The sequence below is a fragment of the Rhinolophus hipposideros genome (genome assembly GCF_964194185.1).
Source record: "Rhinolophus hipposideros genome assembly, chromosome: 24".
In the NCBI taxonomy this organism is placed as follows: Eukaryota; Metazoa; Chordata; class Mammalia; order Chiroptera; family Rhinolophidae; genus Rhinolophus; species Rhinolophus hipposideros.
In genome coordinates, this window is record NC_138070.1 from 5,547,794 (window position 1) to 5,572,798 (window position 25,005).

At 41.6% G+C, this 25,005-nt stretch overlaps 1 protein-coding gene across 1 annotated transcript in view; it reads left to right on the top strand.

Moving 5' to 3' along the window:
• Positions 1 to 18,244: 18,244 nt before the first annotated feature.
• Positions 18,245 to 25,005, top strand: part of ANAPC5 (anaphase promoting complex subunit 5) — a 31,409-nt gene continuing 24,648 nt past the window's right edge. The window contains exons 1-4 of the mRNA XM_081036738.1: positions 18,245 to 18,577; positions 19,523 to 19,602; positions 20,063 to 20,172; positions 21,023 to 21,215. Of these exons, the coding sequence (XP_080892864.1) occupies positions 18,371 to 18,577; positions 19,523 to 19,602; positions 20,063 to 20,172; positions 21,023 to 21,215 (590 nt within the window). The 5' untranslated portion in view covers positions 18,245 to 18,370. The remainder of the gene's footprint in view (positions 18,578 to 19,522; positions 19,603 to 20,062; positions 20,173 to 21,022; positions 21,216 to 25,005) is intronic.

Genomic DNA, 25,005 nt, shown 5'->3' on the forward strand with positions numbered 1-25,005 from the left:
TGGTTTGACACCCCTATCTATGGCTCCGTGGGTGTTCCTTTTTGGCCTCACCATGTCCTGCGTTCTTAGGTGGGGAGCGGGAGCAGAGACCCTGCAGGCCGCCCCGCCGGACACCCCCCACAACATGTGCCTAGCATAAAGCAAGCTCCTAATAAATGCTTGAGTGAATTCTTTCTTCTGGAGGACTGAGGATTATAATGTTGAAAAAAAAAGAGTAAATAGAATACAGATGAGTTCACAATCCCTAAATACTTGAAATTGGGACCTGGTGAAGCTTGAGAAGCATTTTGTGCTTAAACATACTTTTCAGTAATAGTGATGTGTATTATGTTATCAAAATTTTTTCTTTGATTCAAACTTTATGTAATAACACAATTTTTCAGTTGTGTACTAATTGTACCAATTGTGGTTCAGGAAAATGTGGTCTGCTAACATAGTCATAACTGCCAAATACTTTGTATGTCAGAGTCAAAAGGTATTACCAAGACACGTGGGATAATTTATTGCAGCTCAACTAGTTGCTTAGGACATAATGGGGCTGTTCTCTGAGTTTTGTTTTTTAATCCCTCAAAAACATTCTTTCATTGAATTCATAAAGTCAATTAAGTAATTTCAAAACCTCTCTCAAATTCAAGAAGCAGCAAAAGTGTCATTATCTAAATTTTTTTAAGTTACTGAATAACCTTGTTTCTTTCAACATCATGTATATGCATAAAACAAGAGGGTAGAAAGCTAGCTATTTTTATTCTAACAACGGACTCTCTCAACAATAATAAATTATGGAAGACCATATGAACCTTTTGCAAAGTTGGTTAGCAACTTGCTATACTAAGCCATTTCTTATTTTGGAAAATTTCAAACATATATGAAGCAAATAGAATACTGTGATGGACTCCCATGTATCCATCACCCAGTTTTAACAGTTCTTTCTCTACATTCTGCCATTCTTGTCTCATCTCCAACACTTTCATCTCTCCACCCACTCTCCACCCCTCCCATCTGAGCTAACATGCATCGTTAGAGTAGTGCATGACTCTGGTTGCCTAGCTCTGAGCCAAATGAAAGTATCTGAGAATTGAATCTGCTTTGCTATGTTGTGTTTATCCATGGTCACCTTCACAGATAGAACTGTTTTACCTAGTCAAGGTACTCCATCTTTGTGGCCATTACTTAAATTTCATCACTTAGGAGACCAAAAGTATTCTCTACTGCCCTCATTCAACCTGAGTTTGCAAACGCCAAATGGGTCATAGAATCTATTCACCGACAGAATGAAAAAGCATCTCTTCATTGGAATGCTTAAGCCAGGTCTTAGCTGAATCCCAGCTGTCTGATTGACTTGTGTTACAGTAAAAACCGTTTCAGTAGCATTTACTGTATTTTAGAGAGCCGTCTCTGCAGTTGGTTCCACAGAATCAGTATTTTTGGGATTCAGAATCTTTTTGGAAGTCCGGTAAATTCTTTGCTGACTTGAACATATCACTCTCTTCTGCCTTGAGTTTCTCCAGCTATAAAATGGACATAATGATTATTAACTGGCAGCTTTGATCTCATACTTTGCTGAATGGTTGAAGAATTCTGATGCCGAAAGTGAAACAGAAACAGAACTTTAAACTGGTTTCCAGACAGTAAAGCAAATAATGGAGGCCCATTTTATATTTCTCTGAAGTAAGATGGAGCACTGTACAGGCTGCCTCTTGTCCCCCATGATCTTCCTTAGTAGGCAGAAAAGGGACAGGATTTTCCTTTCATGGCTTGGGAAACTGAGCCACAGAAGTCATCTCTCTTGCCTGAGGCTTATGAGGTAGTGATGAAAGCTAGAATAGCTGCCAAGGCTCCTATCCCCAGCCCAGGATTATGCTCACCTGTATTACTATTCTAATAAAGAGACAGATCTTGCAAAACAAGTTAATTCCTGTGCATATAACCTCTTTATGGATATTGTAAACGAGTCAGGGAAGTTTCCCACTGGTATTGATACATCATTTGATATTTGAGTCTATCAAGTACCCACTATGTGCCAAGCACCAAAAAAGGGACATAGCCCTTCTCCTCATAGAGCTCAAATGGACATGATAAAAGAAAAATGTCGTAAGAAGTGTATTGGTTTCGTGGGGCTGCCATATTGAAAAATATAAACTTGGTGGCTTAAAACAACAGAAATTTGTTCTCTCACAGCTTTGGAGGCCAGAAATCCCAAATCAAGGTGTCAGCAGGGCTGTGCTTCCTCCCAAGTTTCTAGGGGAGGATCCTTCCTGCCTCTTCCAGTTTCTGGCGGCTCCAGCTGATCCTTGGCTGTAGTTGCATCATTCTAGTCTCTGCCTCCATCTGCACGTGGCCTTCTCTGTCTTTTCTCCCCCCACCCCCGGTTTTATTGAGATATAACACTGTATTAGTTTTAGGTGTATAACATCCCTTCATCTGAAAGACATTGGTCAGTGGGGTGGGGGGTGAAATGGGTGAAAGGAGTCAAAAGGTACAAGCTTCAGTTATAAAATAAGTCACGGGGATGCATGGTGACCATAGTTAATCATACTGTATTGCATATTTGAAAGTTGCTAAAAGAGTAAACCTTCCAAGTTCTCATCAAAAGAAAAAGAAATCTGTGACTATATATGGTGACGGATGTTAACTAGGCATTGTGGTGACCATTTTGCAACATATACAAATATTGAATCATTATGTTGTAGTAAGTAGGAAAAAATGTGAAGATTTAAACCAGAGTTTCTCAGCTTCCACACTGTTGACATTGGACAAGCCCTATGAATTCCACGTCTAGCTCTGCCAATCATTCTCTTGAGCCACAGACCATGCACATCTTCACCTGTGGAAAAGATCTGTCTGCTCCTGACCCACCTCCCTCCCACTCCTGCTCCATTCCCTGGGCCCTTGTCATGGTACGTGGCACCACACTGCACACCTAGGAGTCATCCGTAGCTTTGACTTCTCCCTCAATCCCATATCCGGGCACTCTGTCCCCTTCTTTCACTCAACTCCATCCACTTCCCCAAGCCCTTAGCCAGGACCCACACTCAGGCCACATCTTCTCTTTATTGCAGCTGTCTCCTAACTGCCTCTCGCTGTTAGTCTTACCCACATCCAATCCCTTCTCTTCCCTGAAGACAAATTGCCTTTGTATACCATGAGTTCGGCCTTGTCTCTTCCTCTGGGGCTTCCAAATGGCTTTATGATAACATCCAAACTTGTTAAAATAGCCGTACAGAGAGCCTTTCCTGTCCTGTTCCTTGCTCAGGCCTCCAGCCCCATCTGCCACCAACCTGGCCTAAACCTCCACTCTAACCATACTGAACTGCTTGCAATGCCCTAAATAGCTCACCCTCTATCCTGCCTCTGGGCTTCGCACATGCAGTTTCTCTACTGAAGGAGTTCTTCATTGGCTTCTTCGCCTGGTTATCAGTAATCAATGTTGACATACCACCTCTGCATAGTTTTGCAGGGAAGCTTTCTCTGAACCCCCAACGCTGGATCGGGTACCCTGATATATGTACATCATACCCGACACTCATTCTGTTATAGCACTTGTCACATTGTATTGTAACTGCTTTTGGCAGCGGAGGGGGGCGGGGAGTGGCTGCTGCTGCTTTAAAGCTGAGGTACAATTAAGATATAAAAAAATGCTTGGATCTTAAGTGTTCAGTCCAGTGTTTTGGTGACTGCATACACCCATGTAATCACCACCCAAAACAGAGTATTTCCATCACCCCAGAAAGTTCCCTCGTGTCCTCCAGTGAACAGCCCCTCCCACCAGCAAAGGCAACCCACTGTGTAACTTGCCTGAATAGTCTGGAAGCTCCATGAGGGCAGTGACCATGTCTACATTCTTTGTACATTTCAAAACCTAGCACATAATACGCACTCAGTATATATGGGTGCACGAATGAATTCATGGACCATTGACAGAAGGGATAGAAAACTGGAGTGATTAATTTATTTGGATATCTTAAAGGTTAATATTGTTAACTGCAACAACAACAGTGTTTACATCCGAGACAGTGTTTACAATTTCTTGGAACCCTTCCCTTCCCCATAGTTAGCCTCAGCTAGCCTCCTGATCTGACCGGCTGCTTTGTACTCCTGCTAAACCTCCACACACTTAAGAAGAACCCTACTTCTAGTTTCCAGTTTTGAGGTACTCCAAGTCGAGAGTTTCTGCTTTCATAGATTTTTATAAAAAGTTTTTATTATCAAATGCTTTTGTAGATGTTTGTTAAACCTCATACAGCGGTTATTAGCATATGGGATCAGGTAACATAAAACTAAATGTTATTGTACCAAATCAATAATGAACAGAGCAGAAAATAGAAGTGCCCTGTCTCCCTGGACCTTTGTCCAGGTTCTGCAACTGTACTGGTAACAAGAAACTGCTCTTGCCCATGTTACAATTCAAGGATTAAGCATTCCACCCCCAATAACAGTTGTTAAAGTCAAAATAAAGCTTTGTAATTCTCCACTTATTTAAAGCTCTTTGAATTACAAACTTTGAATTTCACACTAAAGTGAATCAAAATTTAGAACATTAGGGCAGGCCCGGTGACTCAGGCGGTTGGAGCCTGTGTTCCTAATGCCAAGGTCCCCAGTTCGATTCCCACATGGGCCAGTGAGCTGCGCCCTCTACAGCTAAGATTGTGAACAACGACTCTCCCTGGAGCTGGGCTGCCATGAGCAGCCAGAGGTTGGGTGGGCTGCTGTGGGCTACTGTGTGCTGCTAGGAGCAGCAGTGGCCAGCATGAGTGGCCGGCAGCCAGCGAGAGCTGGCTGTGAGCAGCCAACCAACGACCGGTGACCGACTGCCTCAGTGGGGGAGCCCAAGGCTCATAACACCAGCGTGGGCCAGGGAGCTGTGTCCTACACAACTAGGCTGAGAGACAACGGCTTGAACCGGAGTGAGGATGGGGAGGCGGATAAAGGGAAAAAAATTTTTAGAACACTATTTATTTCAAGTTGCCAAGTGTATGTAATAATATAACATCAAACAGCTACAGAAATGTGAAAATACATTTCAGACTGGAGTATTTTCCAACACCACCAAGCAACTCTAATTCTCCTCATTGGACCCCAACTGGGTGTCCTACAAATTTAACTCAGTTCTGACACTACCTGAAATAGCATCAGATCCCACAGGTTAAGGGCTCACGCCCACAAGACTGCCCGCACTTCACATGCCAATTTCAAGTCCAGGTCGTCACTTGTACTTCTGACCAACTGCCTAGAAACTGGAGTTCCCACCATCCCCTCCTCTGGTCTAATAATTTGCCAGAATGGCTCAAAAGCTCAGGGAAACACTGACTACATTTACCAGTTTATTAGAAAGGAAAAAACAAAGGCTACAGATGAACACCAGATGAAGAGGTACACAGAGTGAGGCCTGGAAAAGTCCTGAGTGCGGGAGCATCTGTCCCCATGGAACTGAGGTACACTGTCCTCCTGGCATGTGTTCACCAACCCAGAATCCCATTAAGTCTTGTTCAAGAAATGTTATAGAACTTAAATCTCCAGCCCCACTCACCTTCCCAGAGGTTGGTGGGTGGTGCTTCAAATTCCAACCCTCTAATCACTTGATCTTTCTGGTGACCAGCTCCATCCTAAGTCACCCTATGTCACCTCATTACCGTAAACTCAGGTGTGTATAAAAGGGGCTCTTTATGAACAACAAAATACACTACCACCATTCAGGAAATTCCGAGGGTTTTAGGGGCTCTTTGTCAGGAATCTGGGGACAAAGACCAAATATATTTCTTTTTATACCACGGACATTGACCAATAGACATCACTGACAGGCTTCAGTTACCACATTCAGCATATTCTTCCAGGCTAACAATGTATGAAAAGTAGATCAAGTCAACTTTCTCTACCCTCTTGAGAAGTGCTGGCAGGATTAAGAAGGCAATAAATGGGACTAAGCCTCCTTCCAAAGGTCATAATAAACACATTTATGAAATCTCTAATAGTGTGTGGTGCTATGCCATGCTAAATGATTCACAGAGAAAATTAGCTAAACCTTGCGTCTTCTAACAGTTTACAATCCAAGGCAGACAGGCTGGCGGCTCATTCACATTTACAGGCCAATTGGACAGACACAATGGAATACAAACATTAAGTCAACTCATAAATGAACAAGGTAAACATTCAGAGATGGAGATATTCAGATGGTTGAGATAAGGAGAGTTGTCTTGAGAATTTCCAATTTCAGGCTATGTAAGATAAAAAGCTTAGTACTTTTCTCTCTTCACCACCACTATATTCATTTACAATTATATAAAAATATCTATGTGCCTCATAATTGTTCCTTAAAATGTCAACCTTTTGTCCATCCTTATACCTTCTAGGGTCATTATGCTTGTAGCAATTTTGTATCGATCATGATTTCAAATGATATTCCCAAACACACTGTTTGCTAAAATAAAATAGCCTTTTCTTTTGATCACTGTTGGAAGGATTTCCAAAACAGAGCTCTTTTGACCTTGCATGAAAGATTTTTTTGTTTCAACTGACTTAATTCTATTTGATCCTTATCTCTTCTAATTCAAGGTAACTTTTGATTTAGAATGGCTTATTTTATTTGAAAAGTTAATTCTTTCAATATTTGACACCTAAAAAAATAGTTTCTTGTGAAGTAGGACAAATACTACTTCACAGGGAAGAAGGCTAGATGTAAGAGAGGAGTGTTATATTATTTGAGATACAGCATTTTGTTCAATGAGCCACAATTGAAGAAATATGAACATGACCAATGTACGAAACAGTCATGCTTGATTTTAAATTACTTATGATCTAGTGTATTTTTAATTAATTATGATTAAATTCTTTGACTGTTTTGGCTTTTATAGTCTTTCCTCCTGAATCAGGATTCTTCAGTCACAAGTAACTGATCCAAATATGCTTGATCCAGAACAGAGGGCGGAAGGTACTAACTCGACTGAACAGGCCAATTTAACAAGACTCCTTTAGGCCAATCTAAATCTAGAGCTCTCACACTGGGACTAAGGCACATCTGTTTCTCACCATTTCTCAGCTTCACGTTCTCCATTCGGGCTCCATTTTCAAGCCAGTTTTCCCACTGAAGTCTCTACATGGCAGCTACCTGCTCTGAGGCGCCCTTCTTTCTCCTGTCTGTTCAGTGGGAAATGGTTTAAGCAAATATCCAGAAACAATCTGATTGGCCTAACTTAGGGTCATGTGCCTATCACTGAACCAATCACTGGCTGAGGAATGAGAGCCATCCATTGGCTGAAAGTGGGACCCAACCACATGGCTGGGAATTTCCTACCATATGTAAAGATTATTAAATAGACACATCCTTCCCTGAAAAGTTACTGAGTTTTCTTTTCAACCACACACAGCAGGTCCTTGAATAATAGCGTGTCCTTCAACTTCCTTTCATTATAACATTGCTGAGGTGCAATAGGGACTTAACTCTTGTTTATACCAATTAGCCTGTGGAAAAGCTGGTTTGTTATATGTCTTTTCTCTGAAGTTCCAAGAACCTCTCAACGATACTAAGTAAGGACTTAATGTAGATATATGGTGGTGACACCCAAAGAACAGAGCTCTTGTAGTGTGCTCTTGACACTTTTATCTCTGGGTGTGAACTTTAAAGTTCCAAAGCTGGAAGCCAAAACTCCAACACTTAGATTGAGAAGGAAACAAAAAGGAAACCAACAAACCCACACATTTTGAGCCACTCTGAAAATTATCTTGGAAATGGCTTCAAATGCCTGGCTGAGTAATTAGTAGTTTCTAAGTTAGGCAAAGGGGTGTTATCAAAAATGTTAGCAGGCTTACTTTGGGGAGTAATCTTGATTATCACTAACTTGTAGCATCTTCTAGGAAGTTCCCCTTTCTTTCCATTTCTGTCTTTAAACGACAAATTATGCATGCTGTTTGTAGAAATGCGGAAAATGCAAACACACACACACACACACACACACACACACGGACTGAATGTGTCCCCCCAAATTTATACGTCGACGTCCTAACCCCTAGGGTGACTGTATTTGGGATAAGGCTTTTAGGAGGTAATTAAGGTTAAATGAGGTCATAAGGGTGAGGTCCAAATCCTATATGGTTGGTGGACTTCTAAGAGGAAGAGAGGTCCCTCCACCCCTCTGTCTGGCCAGTGAGGACACAACAAGAAAGCAGCCATCTGCCAGCCAGGAGAGTGCTGTCACCAGAGACTGCATCAGCTGTCACCTTGATCTTGGACTTGCCAGTGTCCAGAACTGTGAGAAAATAAATTTATGTTGTTTAAGCCACTGAGGCTATGGCAGCCAGGGTGGACGAATGCAACATGTAAGAAGACTGATACTATTCCCAAATCTTCTAACCTAGAAGATAACTGCTGTGAACACCATTTCCTTCTAGATTTTCTTTTTCTTTCTCATCCAACAACTATCTTTGTAGTCTTGTATACTTGCCCTCTTATGCTTCCTCCTTCTTCCCAAATTATAACTTTTTATTGGACTTAAAATCTTTTCCCTGATCAAATTCATCTGACTCTGCCTACACCTGAGGCCTTTTCTGTTTGGATTCCATCAGCATGAGGTTGGAAGAGACGTTAGAAATCTCCTTGTTCAAATTCCTACAAGAGCATAAATCCACAATAGTATTTTTTTTATATAAAATTGCAAAATATGCATCCATTGAGAAAATGCCTCTCTAAATTCATGAAAAATCTGAATTATGATAATTTTGAAAAAGACATGATTTTAGCACATTCAAGTATATTCAATAACTGAATAAGCCAAACAAAATTTAGGGAAATTGAAAATCTTGGAAATTTGATTTTATGAATAGATAAATGTGATTTCCCCTGCATTCAATAACAAGTTTATGTTTGTGTAGTGCTTTATCATTTTCAAAACACTTTGCCTTTATTATTTATTTTGATCCTCAGCCTCAGCAGTAGGAGGGACTGCTATTACATTTTCCATTTTAGAGGTAATAAGAAAGCTAGTGACTGGTTTGGACTAGATGTAAACAATCATGCAACTTATTAGTTTTTTAAATGTAATAATAACAGCTAACATTTATTGTGATTTACTAAGTCCCAGGCACTATTCTGAGGACTTTACATCTATCCTCTTATTCAATGCTTATAATAACCCCTCAGGTTTGTACTATTTTTATTCCCATTTTATAGACAAGAAAATTGAGGCACAGAGGATTAAGTAACTTGCCCAAAGTCCCATGATAGTAAGTGATGGGGCCGGATTCAAACCCAGGCAGTCTGATTACAGGGCCCACACCTCTAACCATGATCTTACAAGTATCAGGCTCACTACAGGTACTTCAGAAGGGCAGAAACACTGTATTTCAAATAGGTTAGGCAGTGCCTACTGTGGACTGGTGTGTGTGGTTCATTTACTTAGAATTGCTTCCCGTGCAGTAAGAGAAGACTCCTCAGAGCTGACTTTCCAATAAATTCAAGATTCATAGACTCTTGTTTAATGACGTTTAACTGTACTCCATTTGTATGTACATAGGATTTTGCATTTGCCAATACCTCATTTGTACTCAGGTGACAATTTTGTTTCCCAAAGTAGATTGCAGGCATTGAGGTGTAGATCTTGACCTCTGGTTTCTTGCAATCTAATAGAATGCTGTGTTTAAAATTGGTTTTTGCCCTATTGGTTGAGAGCAGGAAAGGCAGGGATTAGGAAATAAGGAATCTGGACTCTATTGTGCCACCAAATAGTCCAGTGACCTTGAGGCCTCAGTTTCCTCATCCTGTAGGCTTCAAATTAATTTTGAGATCACCAGCAAGTAGCTTTCATTAGAAAATATAACCAAATATATAATGATGGAAGGAGAACTGACTCTGGGTGGTGAATACACAATGGGATTTATAGATGATGTAATACAGAATGTACACCCGAAATCTATGTAACTTTACTAACAATTGTCATGCCAATAAACTTTAATTAAAAAAAAAAATACTGGGCCGGCCCGGTGGCTCAGGTGGTTTGAGCTCTGTGCTCCTAACTCTGAAGGCTGCCGGTTCGATTCCCACATGGGCCAGTGGACTCTCAACCACAAGGTTCAATTCCTTGAGTCCCGCAAGGGATGGTGGGCTGTGCCCCCTGCAACTAGCAACGGCAACTGGACCTGGAGCTGAGCTGCGCCCTCCACAACTAAGACTGAAAGAACAACAACTTAACTTGGAAAAAAAAAGTCCTAGAAGTACACACTGTTCCCCAATAAAGTCCTGTTCTTCCCCCAATAAAATCTTTTAAAAAAAATGCTGATGTCCATATATTTTATTGTGGGAAAATTCACATAACATAAAATGCACCATATTAACCATTTAAATTGTACAGTTCTGTGGCATTTAATACATTCACAATGTAGGGTAAAAATCACCATTATCTAATTCCAGAACATTTTCATCTGGATATGGAATATCCAGAACAGGTAAAACCATAGAGGTAGAAAGTGAAATTGCTGTGCCATGTGGTAACTCTGTGTTTAGCTTTTTGAGGAACTGCCAAATGTTTCTTTCATCTTAAAAATGTCTGTTCTTTTATACATTAATCAACACAAATTAAGATCTTGAATTTCCTTCCTTCTTTTCTCTCCTACACATACAATGAATAAAATACCTGTTCAAAAAACTTAACTTGTGAACAGGATTTTGGAGAAGTGCTCTGGCAACTTAATTGCTTTTGTGGTTCAAGGCCATTAAGAGCCTGAAAATAAAGACTGAAAGAATCACACAGTTTTTAAGATGAAATGAATAATGCTCAGAGGTTCCAGCAACTTATGGGAAAGATGACCATGACCTTCAAAGCTTTGCTTGGGAAGCATGAAAACACTTTGAATTTCCAACAAATCTGGCTTGACAAGGACTGGTTGATCAATATTTCAAGCTTTAGACCAGGGGTGTCCAAACTTTTTTCAACATTTTTCACCAAAGGCCGTATGCGGTAAAATACACAAACAGCTGGGCCACTCACTCAAGGGGAAGTATGCATTGCCTCACCTGGTTTATTTAAGTAAACTAAATATAGTTTTGCAATTTTTGGAATTGGCTACGGGCCAATTAACAATGGCTCATGGGCCGCAGTTGGCCCGCTGGGCGCAGTTTGGACACCCCTGCTTTAGACCCAGTGTGGTTTTAGTAAAGTATATGTTATATGTTTTAAAAGTTTAAATAAGAAATGCTGTGGATATGATTCCAATTTGTTCTAATCCATCTCTTGAGACTTCAATATTAAGTTCTGACTTTGATTTCTAATATTAGGAAGTTTTATGCATAGCTGGTCCCAATATAAAGTGAGAGATATATTTGGGGGACAGAATTAAAAAGGAATAAAGATCCTACGTCTAAAAATATTAAATTTAGTTCATACTATGGAGTAAATTGTGCCCCCCCCCCCTTCAAGTGTTGAAGCCCTAGCCCCCAGTGTGATGGTATTTGTAGCTGGGCCTTTGGGAGGTGATTAGATTTAACTGAGGTCATGAGGATGGGGCCCTCGCGATGGGATAAATGTCCTTATTAAGCAGAGACACCAGAGAGCTCTCTGTCTCTCTTTCCGACATATGAGGACTCAGTGAGAAGGTGGCCATCTATAAGCCAAGAGGGGAGCTCTTACCAGAGACTGAATTGGCCTGCACCTTGACCTTGGACTTCCCAGCCTCCAGAACTGTAAGAAAATAAATCACTGCTGTTTAAGCCACTCAGCATATGGTATTTTGTTATGGCAGCCTGAGCAACCTAAGACAGCCCAGCCGTACTTCTAATTATGTAATTGTTTGGTGATATTAAAAACACAAAAATTGGTCGTATCTATTCCTCTTGGAGCCAACCTTCCCTTTGCCTAAATACACTGAGGTTTAAGAATGGAGTATGCAGGGGATGAGGATGGACTGCCTCTAGTAGATTGCAGCATGGACCCTGATTCTTTACCTTTTCCTGTATCCACACTTGTTGCCATGTGACTTTGCAGCTCCTCTTGCTAAAGAGGCAGAACCTATTTCCCTACATTGAATCTGAGCCGGCCTTATGCTGTAGTAAATAGAATGTGGCGGAAATACCAGTGTGTGCCACCGCTGAGCTTAGGACTCTAGGATACACTTGTTTTTACTTTCTCTCTTAATCCTCTCTTACCCCATTCTTCTGGGTAGCCTGCTAGAGAAGGAGAGACACAGAGACAGCCACTCCAGTTGTCCCCAATTACGTGCATTCTAAATCATCCAGTCAGCCAGCCCTCAGATTTGTGATCGACCCCCCAACAAGATGAGGCTCCCACCCTGTTGTGTCAGCAAACATGCTTCTTGTTATACCTTCGAGATTTTGTAGTTGTTACAGAGCATCAATGCTGCAGCAGAGAACTATACATCACCGCTATTTGGCACTAGATGGTCACCAAACATCACAGGTCCAGAAACTCTTGCAAACTGAAATGTATGCAGTTTTTACAAACCAAGGAATTAATCTCCCTCCAAGAAAGAAAAGCAATGAGCACATGTAGTTTCTGCTTCTATTATTGAAAGCAGCCACTTCTACTGGAAACTGCCGTTAAGTCAGTTATTGAGAGTGAGTCAGGGTGTCCACAAAGAAATGAAGTCGGTGGGTGTAAAATGTACTCATATACTTGTGAAAAATTACGTAATGTAAGATAATGTTATCTTTCGCTTACCAGCACTAACTTATGCCAAGTGGGATCAAGCAAACAAGTGATGACAGTTGACAATAGAAATGTAAACTCAGCACCAATTAATTGGTTCATTGATCCTTGCAGCTGCAGATGGTGACATCTACTTTGGATGAAAAAGAAGGTCCAGAGATAATACCAAGAGTTTCTTTCCCCTGGGAGTGAGGTCAAGTCAGTTCGTGAGCTTTGAGAAGCTGGAATGTTACCTTGGGTCTGGAAATACTTAGTGACGCTTGTCAGGCCAGAGATCAAGTTTCCCCAGCAGCTCAGTTAATTACCCAGAACTTTCTGTATTGATTGAGCCCTGAAACGCTGCATGACTCTTTCAAAGTCGGGCTCATTTTATTCAATAGAAGATATTTTCTTCTCTCTCAGCTGGATTTTTCTTGGAGTATCAAAAGAGACTGTTTATGCATGCACACAGGAGATCTGGCTCACACATTCTGTTTCCCTTGTTCAGAGCCATCAGAGCGATTATCTATTTCCTCTAACACAATGTCTCAGAATTGCACAACAACCATGGTCAGGATTTGTCATTTGCCCAAGTTTTGGATCTGATCAGCAGGTAAAGCACGCATTCTGTGACACTGCTGGGTTTCTCATCTGTCACGGGAGCTGCAGGCAGATGAGGTGTCAGCACTTTGCTGCTGGTGAGCTACTGTCTGATGAGCAATGGGGAAAATTGGTTCTACTTGGCACAATTCTCCTTACGGTGTACAGTGTTCAGAGATTCAGAAAACCATGAGTATAGTCATCCATTTCTCACAATAAACATCTTGGATAATTATTCAGTTCTTGCATAATCATGGCATTGCTAATCATGATTCCTGATAGGAAGCTGGGTTCCTGATCCTCATTGAAATGTAGAGGCCACCTTCATTCACTGCTGATGGAAATGTGAAATGGTGCAGCCACTGTGGAAAAGAGTCTGACAGCTCCTCAAAAAGTTAAACACAGAGTTACCATGTGACCCAGAAATTCCACTCCTAGGTACATACCCAAGAGAACTGAAAACATGTTTACACAAAAATATATCTATCAATGTTCAGCAGCATGAGTCACAGTAGCCAAAAGGTGGAAACAACCCAAATGTCCATTGACAGATGAATAAACAAAACGTAGTCTGTCAGTACAATGAAATATTCAGCTGCAAAAAGAAATGAAGCACTGACACACACTACAATGTGGATGAACCTCAGAAACATGCGAAATGAAAGAAACCGACACAGAAGGTCACCTATTGTATGATTTCATTTACATAAAGTGTCCGGAATATGCAAATCAATAGACAGAAAGATTAGTAGTTGCCAGATTTGGGGGGAGGAGGAATGGGGAGTGACTGCTTCTGGGGATAGGGTTCCTTTTGGGGGTCATTAAAATGTTCTGGAATTAGATAGTGGTGATGCTTGCGGGCTTCGTTTCCCAGCACCCGAATCAACTGGCTGGATTGAACTAATGAAAGACTTGGAGAGAGCTTGGAGGGTGGGAGAAAGGGAGAAGCCACGGCATTTTTACCCTCTCTCTCTACCTCAGGCAACATCCTCCTGCAGCGGCTGGATTTGCCTGCAGCTCCAGCTCCCACCCAGCGGCCTCAGCTTCTGGGCTCTGGTAACCACCTCTTTTTTGTTCCTTCTGTCCTGGGAGTGGTAGCATGCTCTTGTTATTGCTAATCTCTACCTCCTGGTTGGCCTCTCAGACCTTCCATCACCTGTGGAGCCGATTCTCTGTATTAGTTTCCCTCTGTTTGAAACATCTAAAGTGGCTTCTCTTTCCTGCCTGGACTCTTATAAGGGTTCTACCAACTTACATTCCGTCCAGTAGTAGGTGAAATGGCCAGTGTCCTCCAAACCAATACTGTGCATTATCATCATATGAAGAATGGGGACTTATTGCTAATGTGTATGGGTTTTCTTTTCAGGGTGACAGTAACATTCTGGTAGTAGGTAGTAGTGAAGGTTGGACATCAGTGTAATGCCTCTGCACTGTGCCCTTCAAGTGGTTAAAAGGGCCAATTTTGTTATGTGTTGTTTACCACAATTAAAGAAAAATTTAATGAAACTTAAAAAAGAGTCACGAGGGGGGGTTTCACAGTATGAGGGATATAAATGATGAACGTCTAAGTAGTACCTTGTCTTGTACACCTGAAACTAATAAATTTTTTAAAAAATTAAAAAAAAAAAGAGTCATGAATCATGGAAATAGAGCACTGCAGAGCACTTCACACATCATCCAATCCAAACCTTTCATTGTTAATGTGTCTGACCCAAGTTCCAGGGAAGATTAAGTGGGTGCCTGAATCACAGAGCTAGCTAGTTTCAAGGCCAAGACTAGAACCTGGGGGCTCAGATTCCCAGGACAACTTTCTTGTTGTCTCATCAGTCATCACTATATTTGACTCATCTTTTCTCTGTTTGGCAGGAGAGTATTTGTTGACCGGGAAGGAAGGGGTCAGTCACTAAATAATACATAAGATGAGATAAAGGCTCATATAGGAACAAATTGAGGAGCCTGAAGATCTTTCTGGGTACTAAACTGTTCTGGCAGGACGAATTGCATTCAGTATTTTCAATTATGTATTAATAAAGATGACATTAGTTGCAAGAGCCAAAAACCTTCATCAAGCTAAAGCAAAAAGCGAACAAAACAAACACCCAAAGCTAAACCAGCAAACGTTTGCTAATTTTTGAGGTTGGGGGATTATATGCTATGAAAGTTGAAGAAATTGCTGCAAAGATCTATGGTCTCAAGATGGAAATAGAACTCAATGGACCAGAGCTGTCTGTTTCTCTCTCTTCCCACCCGCCTGGATTCTGCTTGATTCTGTTTCTCTTTGCAAATTGGCCTTGTTCTCTCTTCCCACAGGTAGCCTTTTTCTGGCAGCAAGGAATATGGCACCAGCAGCCTTGCCTAGCAACCCCAAGAGAAAGAGGACTCTTCTTTCTCTAACGTCCATGTAGCAATCCCAGAGAAGGCTCTGACTGGCTCTGCTAGGACCATACGCCCATTCCTTTACTCAGAGGGCATGTTCTGTAATTTTGTTCAAATTAAAGACAACACACTTGTGGGGAGGACAGTGGAGCATGCTAGACATGACAAAATAAATAAACCAAAGTCCACTACAAGTAATAAATCATCGGTTATTTTATTGGATTGGAGGACTGCTTTGAAATGTGAATGGTAAAGGAGACGAGCATTAAGATTTAATTGTGAAAAGTAAGGGAGGGCAACTACAAGTGTGTAACAGCAGGTACTTCTTAGCCTCTTGGAGACAAACTGGTTCATCAAAGGGATTTTTGACGTATGTCTGTGCCACGGTTTTCCTCTATGAGGTTAAATAACTAGTTTGTATATTCACTGCTGTATCTCTAGGACTTAGCACAATACCTGACACACAGTAGGTACTCAAAGATATTTGTGGAGTTAATATCAAGGATTTGAAGCACAGCTGACTCAAAGAAATCTTGGCAATAATTGAGCACATACCAGATGCCAGGTGCTGTGGCAGGAATTGAGGCTGCAAAGATTGAAAAACAAATACCTGGTCCTTGCAAAAACAAATACCTGGTCCTTGCCCGTAAGGCACTCACAGTCCATCAGAGGAGGTAGCTACTTATGGAAGTCATTGATATAAATTCATACATGTGATAAATGAGATTTGAACAAAGTGGTATGGAAATAGTCACATAATCTCTAAGGAGATGATGGAGTAAAGCCCTAAGAGTTAAAATGTTTCAGGATTTTGATAATATTTAGCCATGTTCTTAAAATCAGATATATACAAATGGAAGAGTCTAAAACAGGAGTGTCCCATCCAAATGCTGGGTCTGTGGGTAAAACAGGGTAAATGGGTGACACAAGCTGCCTTTTAAAAGACAATAATGAATGGCCGTAACTGGGGTGAATTTTTTAAGGATGGCACAGTTCACAGTGGCCCATGCGGGGATCGAACCAGCAACCTTGGTGTTATTAGCACAATGCTCAAACCAACTGAACTAACCGGCTTTTGGGGGCTAAAATTTCTCAGTTTTTAAATGTTGGCAAACACTATGCAAAGCAAATGAAACATATTTGATGGGCCACATTTGGTTCAGAGGTCACCAGTTTGCAACTTCTGGTCGAGAAGTTCACCCCATTTTATCTCCAGCACCTAGAACAGGGCATTAGATATATTAGGAACTCGGCACATATTTATTCAATAAATGAGCAAATGACTTGAAAGCCTTACCAATTTAGAGTAAAACTGTTACTTAGGATTTTATAAAAATTACTTTTCTCTTTACGATCAGTAAAGTGTTTTTCTTTTTGGGATTTTAAGGTTGACTAGAAGTTTATTCCACAAATATCCTTTCCCAAACTTTATGTTATACTATACCCACTATGCAAAAAGATCGTGAGAGAGCTGTGAAATTGTAAGTATAATTTTTCAAATTATAAGTATGCTACTTCAAAAGGGGGGGGGGGAGACAAAAATAAACTGAGGCAAAGAAAGAATTAAATTTCCTGCAAAAAGCCAGTTTCCCCTTTCACAAATAAAAGACAGTTATATTAGAATTGTATGAGGTAAAATATACCAAGTTGTATGTCTAAAATATATGTGATTGTATGTCTAAAATGTACAGAGTTCTCACGAAATGGAGGCCAGTTCTTTCATTCCAGGCTATCAATGGCTTCTTTTCTGGCACTTAGTCTGTATGTATCTGCCTCCTTGTCTGTTTTTTTTTTGCGAACTAAAACCACCTATTCATTCATTATTCATTAAACAAATAGTAATTGAAACAAACAAAAAACCAGGCACTAGACACAGTGTGTGTGTGTGGGTGAGTGCGTGTGTGGCCAAAGTTAAACAGTACGTTTTTTTCACTGGTCATATAGTCTATCTAGTACAGAAGGCAAATCATTATTCATATAATTCAGGCTATAGAACAGTGTCTCGGGAGAGGTACAAATGAATGAAAGGGTAATTGTGACAAATCGGATTGAAAATATTGTCTGGGGATTGATTATGGAGGGCTATGAGTGCCAGAGTACGGATTTTGTCGTTTATTAGGAAGGAAACAGGCTCACCACACGGAGGTATTATCTTCTATTTCACGTAAAAATCCAAGGACACTTGCAACCTGACCTGGCTGTTTCCAAACGGCATTGGTGAATTCCGACAAAAAATGTTTATTCGTGTCTTAAAAGAGGTAAATGAAAATCCCAAGCTTTGAGTTTAAATAGTAACATAAGGAATCAAATACAAATTTTAAAGGTGCAAATTTAATTTCGTTGCTTTTAAACACAACATTTTTAAAATTCAATTTGAATTGTTTTCAAATTAAATGAACAAACGATAGGCCCCTTGGCGCTTCGGCCCTGGTCCCCAAGCTTCCACTCACTTATACTCGGTCCCAGTTAAAGTCGCCCGGGAACCTGCTCTCCTTCTGCAAGAGTTTCTGTAGGGACTCAGTTTTTATGTGCACCGTCTTTGCCTCCACCGCTACAGCCCTTCTGGATATCCTGATTGGCTATAGCCCTCCCATGTGCTCTGATCTGGCTGCTCTGATTGGCCGACGTCATGCCGCGAGCGCGAAGAAGCTTGTTTCCTGAGATTCGGAGCGCCGGCGGGCGGAGGCGTAGGGTGGGTTGTGGTGTGCCCTGGGAAGGAACTTGGGCGCTAGTGGCGCCTGGGCTCCTGGATTTAGTCCCGGGGCACCATGGCCAGCGTCCACGAGAGCCTCTACTTCAACCCCATGATGACCAATGGGGTGGTGCACGCCAACGTGTTCGGCATCAAGGACTGGGTGACGCCTTATAAGATCGCGGTGCTGGTGCTGCTGAACGAGATGGGTCGTACTGGCGAGGCTGCCGTCAGCCTCATGGAGCGGCGGAGGCTCAACCAGCTGCTCCTGCCACTCCTGCAGGTGAGGGGCCCCTGCCGGCTCCCGCTCTTTCAGCAAACCTTTACCGAGCACCTGCTCTGTGCCACACTCCTACCCACGGGTGGTCCGAGGGTGCTCATCAGATAATTCTCTCAACCCTGGAGGGCCTCGGGGGAAAAAAAGTTAATACCACCAGCTAACAATGAGTACTTAACATGGGCCAGGCGCTTTACGTACTTTTTTGTTTTTCTTTTCAGGCTCATATCTGGCTCTCGCATTTATGCGCTAAGTGACTGGTAGAAGATTTATTTTCTCAGATCCTCTGTCTTTTGTAAAATAGGGCTACACGTAGTCCTGAGCGTTGAAGACAGATGAATCAAACAAGCTCCGTATCCTAGAGGACCTTAATAAGTAGTGATACTGATGTAAAGCTTAACAGTGAACATCCATTGAACACCTACTGTGTGCTAAGCATTTGTGATTCCTTATATGAACTTGGACACGTAGTATGTCTGCCTCCCTGACAAGGTCTTGGGAAGGATCAAACGAGAATATGTTGATGAAAAATAGGGCACCTGTGTTTGTATAATATTTCCCAGTTTACAAAGCGTTATCTTACTTAATCTTTGCCACAAACAAGAGAGATGGTTGTTATCTCCAGTTTGCTGATGCAGAGCTCAGGGAGGCTTTCACTTTGCCGTGATTACAACACTAAGAAGGAAGGAATGGTGGATCCTTGGACTACAGATCCTATGCGTTTCTTCCATTTTAAGCCGTTCCACTGACTAAATGAGAATGCTATGCAAGTGTCATGTATTACTGGAGTGGATTAGATGGATAGGTATTTTTCCCTTCCTGATTTGAGATTTCGTGTTTGGAGTAATTGTTAAAGCAGAGAGATTGATAAGTGAATTCATGTTTATACCTGTTTATCATTCTTTACCTCTTTAAAATTTGCCCATAGCCTCCCTCTCTTTCCTTTACCAGGGCCCAGATATTACACTGTCCAAACTGTACAAGTTAATTGAAGAATCTTGTCCTCAGCTGGCAAATTCAGTGCAGATCAGGTAATCTTCATTTTCTGTATGTATATGAAAAGATGTCAAAGTAGATAAAATGCTAAAACGGCACATGGCAATTCTTTAAAAAAGATATCTTTGTCATTCTATGTTGTTTTCCTAAGTACTTTAAACTTTTTTGGAAAAGTGGTTAACATTAAACACTGCTTCAAAATTTATTTTTCTATATAAATTTACCTTGTTCTTTTTAAACGTTGCTGAACATTCCATCTTTACTGGCTGATGTGTTATTGTGACAGATTCTATGATCAAGAAAACATCAGTGACGATACTTTTTAGAATATGGGAGTGACGTTTTGGATTATCAAGTTTGTTTTATATGCCGTCATTTAATATGAATCTCTGAATTCCTTTTAAAATAGATTTCTTTTGATAATTGTGAAATATGAAACGTGGGAAGGCGTTCAAAGGGCCTTCCTAAAATATGCACTTCAATTTTCTCATTCAGGATCAAACTGATGGCTGAAGGCGAATTGAAGGATATGGAACAATTTTTTGATGACCTTTCGGATTCTTTTTCTGGAACTGAACCAGAGGTTCACAAAACGAGTGTAGTAGGTATGAAGGTCTTCTAAAGAGAGCAGAGAATATTTTTATTGAAGTGAGCGACTTTCTAAATTACATCTATCTTTACTCTGCTACACTGAATAAACACAGTGGGGGAGTTGGACATGTTTTGGTTTGCTTACATTGCTTTGCCATTTTGATCTATGTTTAAATAACTGTCTTGTGGAAAAGCATCTTCTGTTTTGTCTATAATAGTCAAGGTATTAGCCTGGTCCCAGGGGTTTTTAGGGTTTCTCAGCTCTTTCTCACAGTCCTATGGGTCACTTGACTGCATTGCACAACTCTAAGTCAAGGTCACCAACTAAACTTGTATGAAAAGAGGTAAGTAAGAATATGTTAGTGATACAGTTTATAAGGTGAGGGTATACGTGAAACTTCTTGATGTTGTTCTATTAGCTTTATACCTATGTTCTGTCCATCTGACTTTTTTTACAAGGTTGTTTTTGTTATTCCACCTCTGTTATTTATTGATTTCTTGTATACCAGGATGTGGACTTGACAAGAGAGGCACGGGCCTCTTTTTTTATGGAGACTACAGTCTGGTGGGTGGGGCCAGATGGTAAAAAGTAAACAAATACGATAATTTCAGATAGTTATAACAGCCACGAGAAAATATATTGGGTGGCTAAAGATGATGGAGAGCAGGTGGGTGGACTGAGCCCTGAATAAGAAGAAACCAGATTTATAAAGGATGGGGGAAGAACATTCTAGATGGAGGGAATGGATACTGCAGGTGTCTCTTTTTGATTCTTTCGAAGGAAGAATTGCAACACATATTCATCAAATTTGTGTAACCTGATTTCTTTTAGTGCCTTCACCTTGTCTGTGTCTTATGTTGTAGGTTTATTTCTGCGTCACATGATCTTGGCCTACAGTAAGCTTTCTTTCAGTCAAGTGTTTAAACTGTACACTGCCCTTCAACAGTACTTCCAAAATGGTGAGAAAAAGACAGTGGAGGATGCGCATATGGAACTGACCAGCACAGAGGAGGGCGAAAGAAAAATGGAGAAAGAAGAACTTGATGTATCTATAAGGTAACTTGGGTTTTTCCGACAGGGATCCTTTTTCTGCAAAACAGTGTAGTTACAGGTGCAGTCCGTCCTCATTCATTCAGAGTTCATGTCATCTGAATGCCCTGACAGCTGGCTGTCCTCTTTTTGCCCTTCCGGATCTAGGAAGTTGGTTCACATGGGCTACATCAGTGGGCTCCTTGCCTCCGACTTCTGATTGGAAGGCACTGGTGGGAAGTCGGAGGGCCAAGGAGGGCCAAGATCAGGGTGGTGATTCACTGGCTCCCTTCCTTCGGGGTCACGGTGGCCCGGCTTAAGGTCACAGCTCCGATCAGGTAGCCCTCCCTGCATTCCTCTGGGGTCCGGCAACTAGGGCGATTTCCCAGGCGTGGTGTGTAAGGTGTGTAAGGTGCCTGGTGTGTAAAGTGTGTAAGGTGCCTCGCTGTTACCCGCCCCGGGGATTGTGTGCCCCCATTTTTGTAAGTGGTAATTTATTAAACTCTTTTCAAAGTACCCTGTGTGAATGTGCCATTTGTTTTCTGCGGGGACCCCGACTGGTAGTGTTCGTTACATCAGAGTAAATGAACAGTTGATTAATTCAGTGGAAATTTATTGAGTGCCTACTAAAGTTTAAGTAGCCGCTGGGAATGTGGTGCCACGGCTCACCTAGTTGTTCGAAAACTAGAGTGGCTTGGGTTCCTTCCTCTTTCACCCCAGCAGCCAGTCTGTGAGCACACCCAGTCAGTCAGTTTTTCCTCCACAGTACTTTTGGAATTAGGTCACTTTTGTCATCCCTGCTCTCCCCGTCATCTTTACTGGATGACTTCTCCAGTGTCCTAACTGGTCTCCTGGCCTCCACTCTTGTCTTCTACGATCCGTAGGGAGCATGCGTGGGCACCTGTATGGATGTAAATCACACCATGGCCCGCTTCTACCCTGAACCCTCATTGACTGTCCTTGGAATTCAGACAGAAAGCCAAGCTTACCACGGCCGCTGCCTGCATGGTCTGGTCCCTGTCACCTACCCTACCTTGTTCTGCTTTCTCTCCCTTCGCCTTCAGCCGTCTAACTGCTCCGCTTGCTGTCAGTTTCGTGACTACCCCGAGCTGATTTCTGCCTCAGGTTGCCTGGCTCAGCCCTGGCTTCTCACCTCGCTTGTTCCCTTTTACCATTCAGATCTCACTCCTGTGTCCTCACACCAGCCTCCCCCGACCACATATCTGAAGTAATCGCCATCCCAGATATGTCCAGCTCTTTATTTCCTTCATAGCTCTCATCACTAAGTAGCTTTTTACGTTTGTTTGCTTACTTGTTTATATCTGTTCCCTCTGCCTCCGCACGCCTTCAGAGCTAAGACCCTTTCTGTCTTGTTTCACTGCATTTTTCCCATCACTTGGTACAGTGTCTGGCTCAGTGTGTCTGTAAATGTGTATCGGATAAATGAGTGCAGAAAATTAAAATACATATTTTATTGCCCACGCTGGTAACTTGTCCCATAACATACTTTTTGTTGACTTCCTGTTCTTTGCTGTCTCTCTTCTCTCCCCAACTGTTACCTGGGATCACGTCCCAAATAAACTACTTGTACTTGGAAAGAAAAACGTGTGTGTGTGTGTGTGTGTGTGTGTGTGTGTGTTTCGTATTCCCTGATCTCGAGCTGACAATGTGGTGAGGAAGATGGACACGTAAACAGATCATTACAATCCAGTGTGTTCAGAGCTCTGATTTACGTAAGCCTCGCCTGCCCTAAGCAGGCTGGAGAAGCTCCATGCAGGTGGGGTGACTGTGTGTAGACAGAGAATGCTTCCCTGCAGTTCCTGTGAGTGGTCTTTGTACAGTCATGTGATTCGTTCAATACATCCTGGGGGCAAGACTATAGTACCATTAACTACTTCCCAAACCTCCCTCACTTAGCATAGCTTAGCAACACTTCTCACGTCTTGGAACTGCATATAGTGCAGGGCTGAGGGTCTGGCCCTGGAGTCAGACCACTGAGTTTGCATTCTGGCTCCTTCCCTTATTCCCTGTCAGACCTTGGGCCAGTCACTCACCCTCTCTGTGCTTCAATTTTTTTTTTCTGCAAAATGGGGAGATGTCACCTCCTCAGAAGGTGGATGTGAGAATTAAATGATACAGCCATACAAAGTGTTTAGAACAGTGCCTAGTGTGTAGTAAAGTCAACAAATACTATTATTCTCCTCTAATTTCTTTGACTATTGTTCTTACTTCTGTAAGGAAGGCTTCCAGGTAACAGTGTGATCTTTGTTCTAGCTACTTTACATGCTTAAAGTAGCAGAATGTCACTTATTCAGAAATGTTAAAATTCACACTTTTCTTACTATAATTTGGCTTTCTCCTAAATTAACCTGCTTTTATTAGGCCTAACTGCATCTTTTTTATTTTATCCTATTCTCAGAATTCATTTGTGTGTAATCCATTGTATTTAGTATTAAGGTATATGGTTTCAGAAAATAGTATACATTTAGTCAACTGAATTTCATCACTGAAATGAAAGAAACATATTATTTATATGTTGTTCTAATTAAATAGTGTAATCCTTTGTCCAAAAAGAAACAATTTTACTTGGTATGGGATGTTGTTTATTTTACAATATATATTTACTTATATTTCTTGATGTTTTTAAAAAAGAAAATTTCATGTTTTTTTGTGATCTTTTCTAATGTTTTGTTGCATTATGAGAAGCTTCTCACTTTAGCCCTTTCTTCTGTTGTTTTTTGAGTTATTGGAATGTTTTTAGATTCCTTTTCTCCAGGGACAGGATTTTTTTTTGCCCTAGAAATTTGTACTGAAATTAGAAGAGGGAAAGTAATATTGAATAGCTTGCAAATCTCCCATCTTACAATGAAATTATTCCTATTTGAAAATGGAACCCAACTGTTAATTTAAGGGAGGGGATAGTCAGGCAACAAATGTTCATCAGGTGTCTTTAAAAATCCAATTGCAGAAGAAAGTGCAAACTAAAATTTGGCTTCAGCCTCCTTTAGCTCAGGGGCAGCTTTGTGTCCTGCAGTAAGAAGTCCGGCATGTAGGATTACACCACGTGAGCGTGAGTGGAGTCGGCTAGTCTGCAAGCTGCAGGAACTGCATCTTCTCGGTGCTTCTAAAAGGACCTAACAAAAGTAGAAATTCTTCAGTATTTCTTCACTTGCCAATGATTTCATATAACTTTCCCAATTCATTAAATGTATTCAACCAATACTTACTGACTACTTCCTGTGTGCAGGTGCTAAGTTAGGTGCTGTGCTGTCAGTGAAAAGGGGAGTGTCCCTGTCCTCATGGAGTTAGGTGGAGAGAGTCAGGTAATAGAGAGGTAACTATATTAATAAAGTAATGTAATTTCAGAGAGTGTTGGTACAATAAAGACATGAAATGGGACACAAAGACAGAGAATAATGGGGGGTACTGTTAGGGAAGGCCTCTTTAAGACTGGGAGCTGGGTGATGAAGCTAGGCGGCCCGGAGAAGAGTTGCCCAGACAGGACAGGCTGACATAGTGGAGGGATGGGAGGGAGGACGGTATAAGGCTGGGAGGAAGGGCTGGATCACCCCCTCTGGCCACACCCCTCGGAAGGGCTCAGGTCCTTGTGGTCTCCTTGGATGTTTAGTAGCTGTTCTGTCTCAGTGCCTCCTGTCCTCTGCTTTGTCCTGTCACTGCCCTGTTCAGAGAGCGCCTGAGATTCCACACATTCTCCCAGCCTGCTGTGGAAGGCCGTCCACAGTTGACCTTTCTGACCTTACCTTCTGTTCTCAACTTGGATCCTTTACCCCAGCCAGCCGGGTCTGCTTGTATCCCT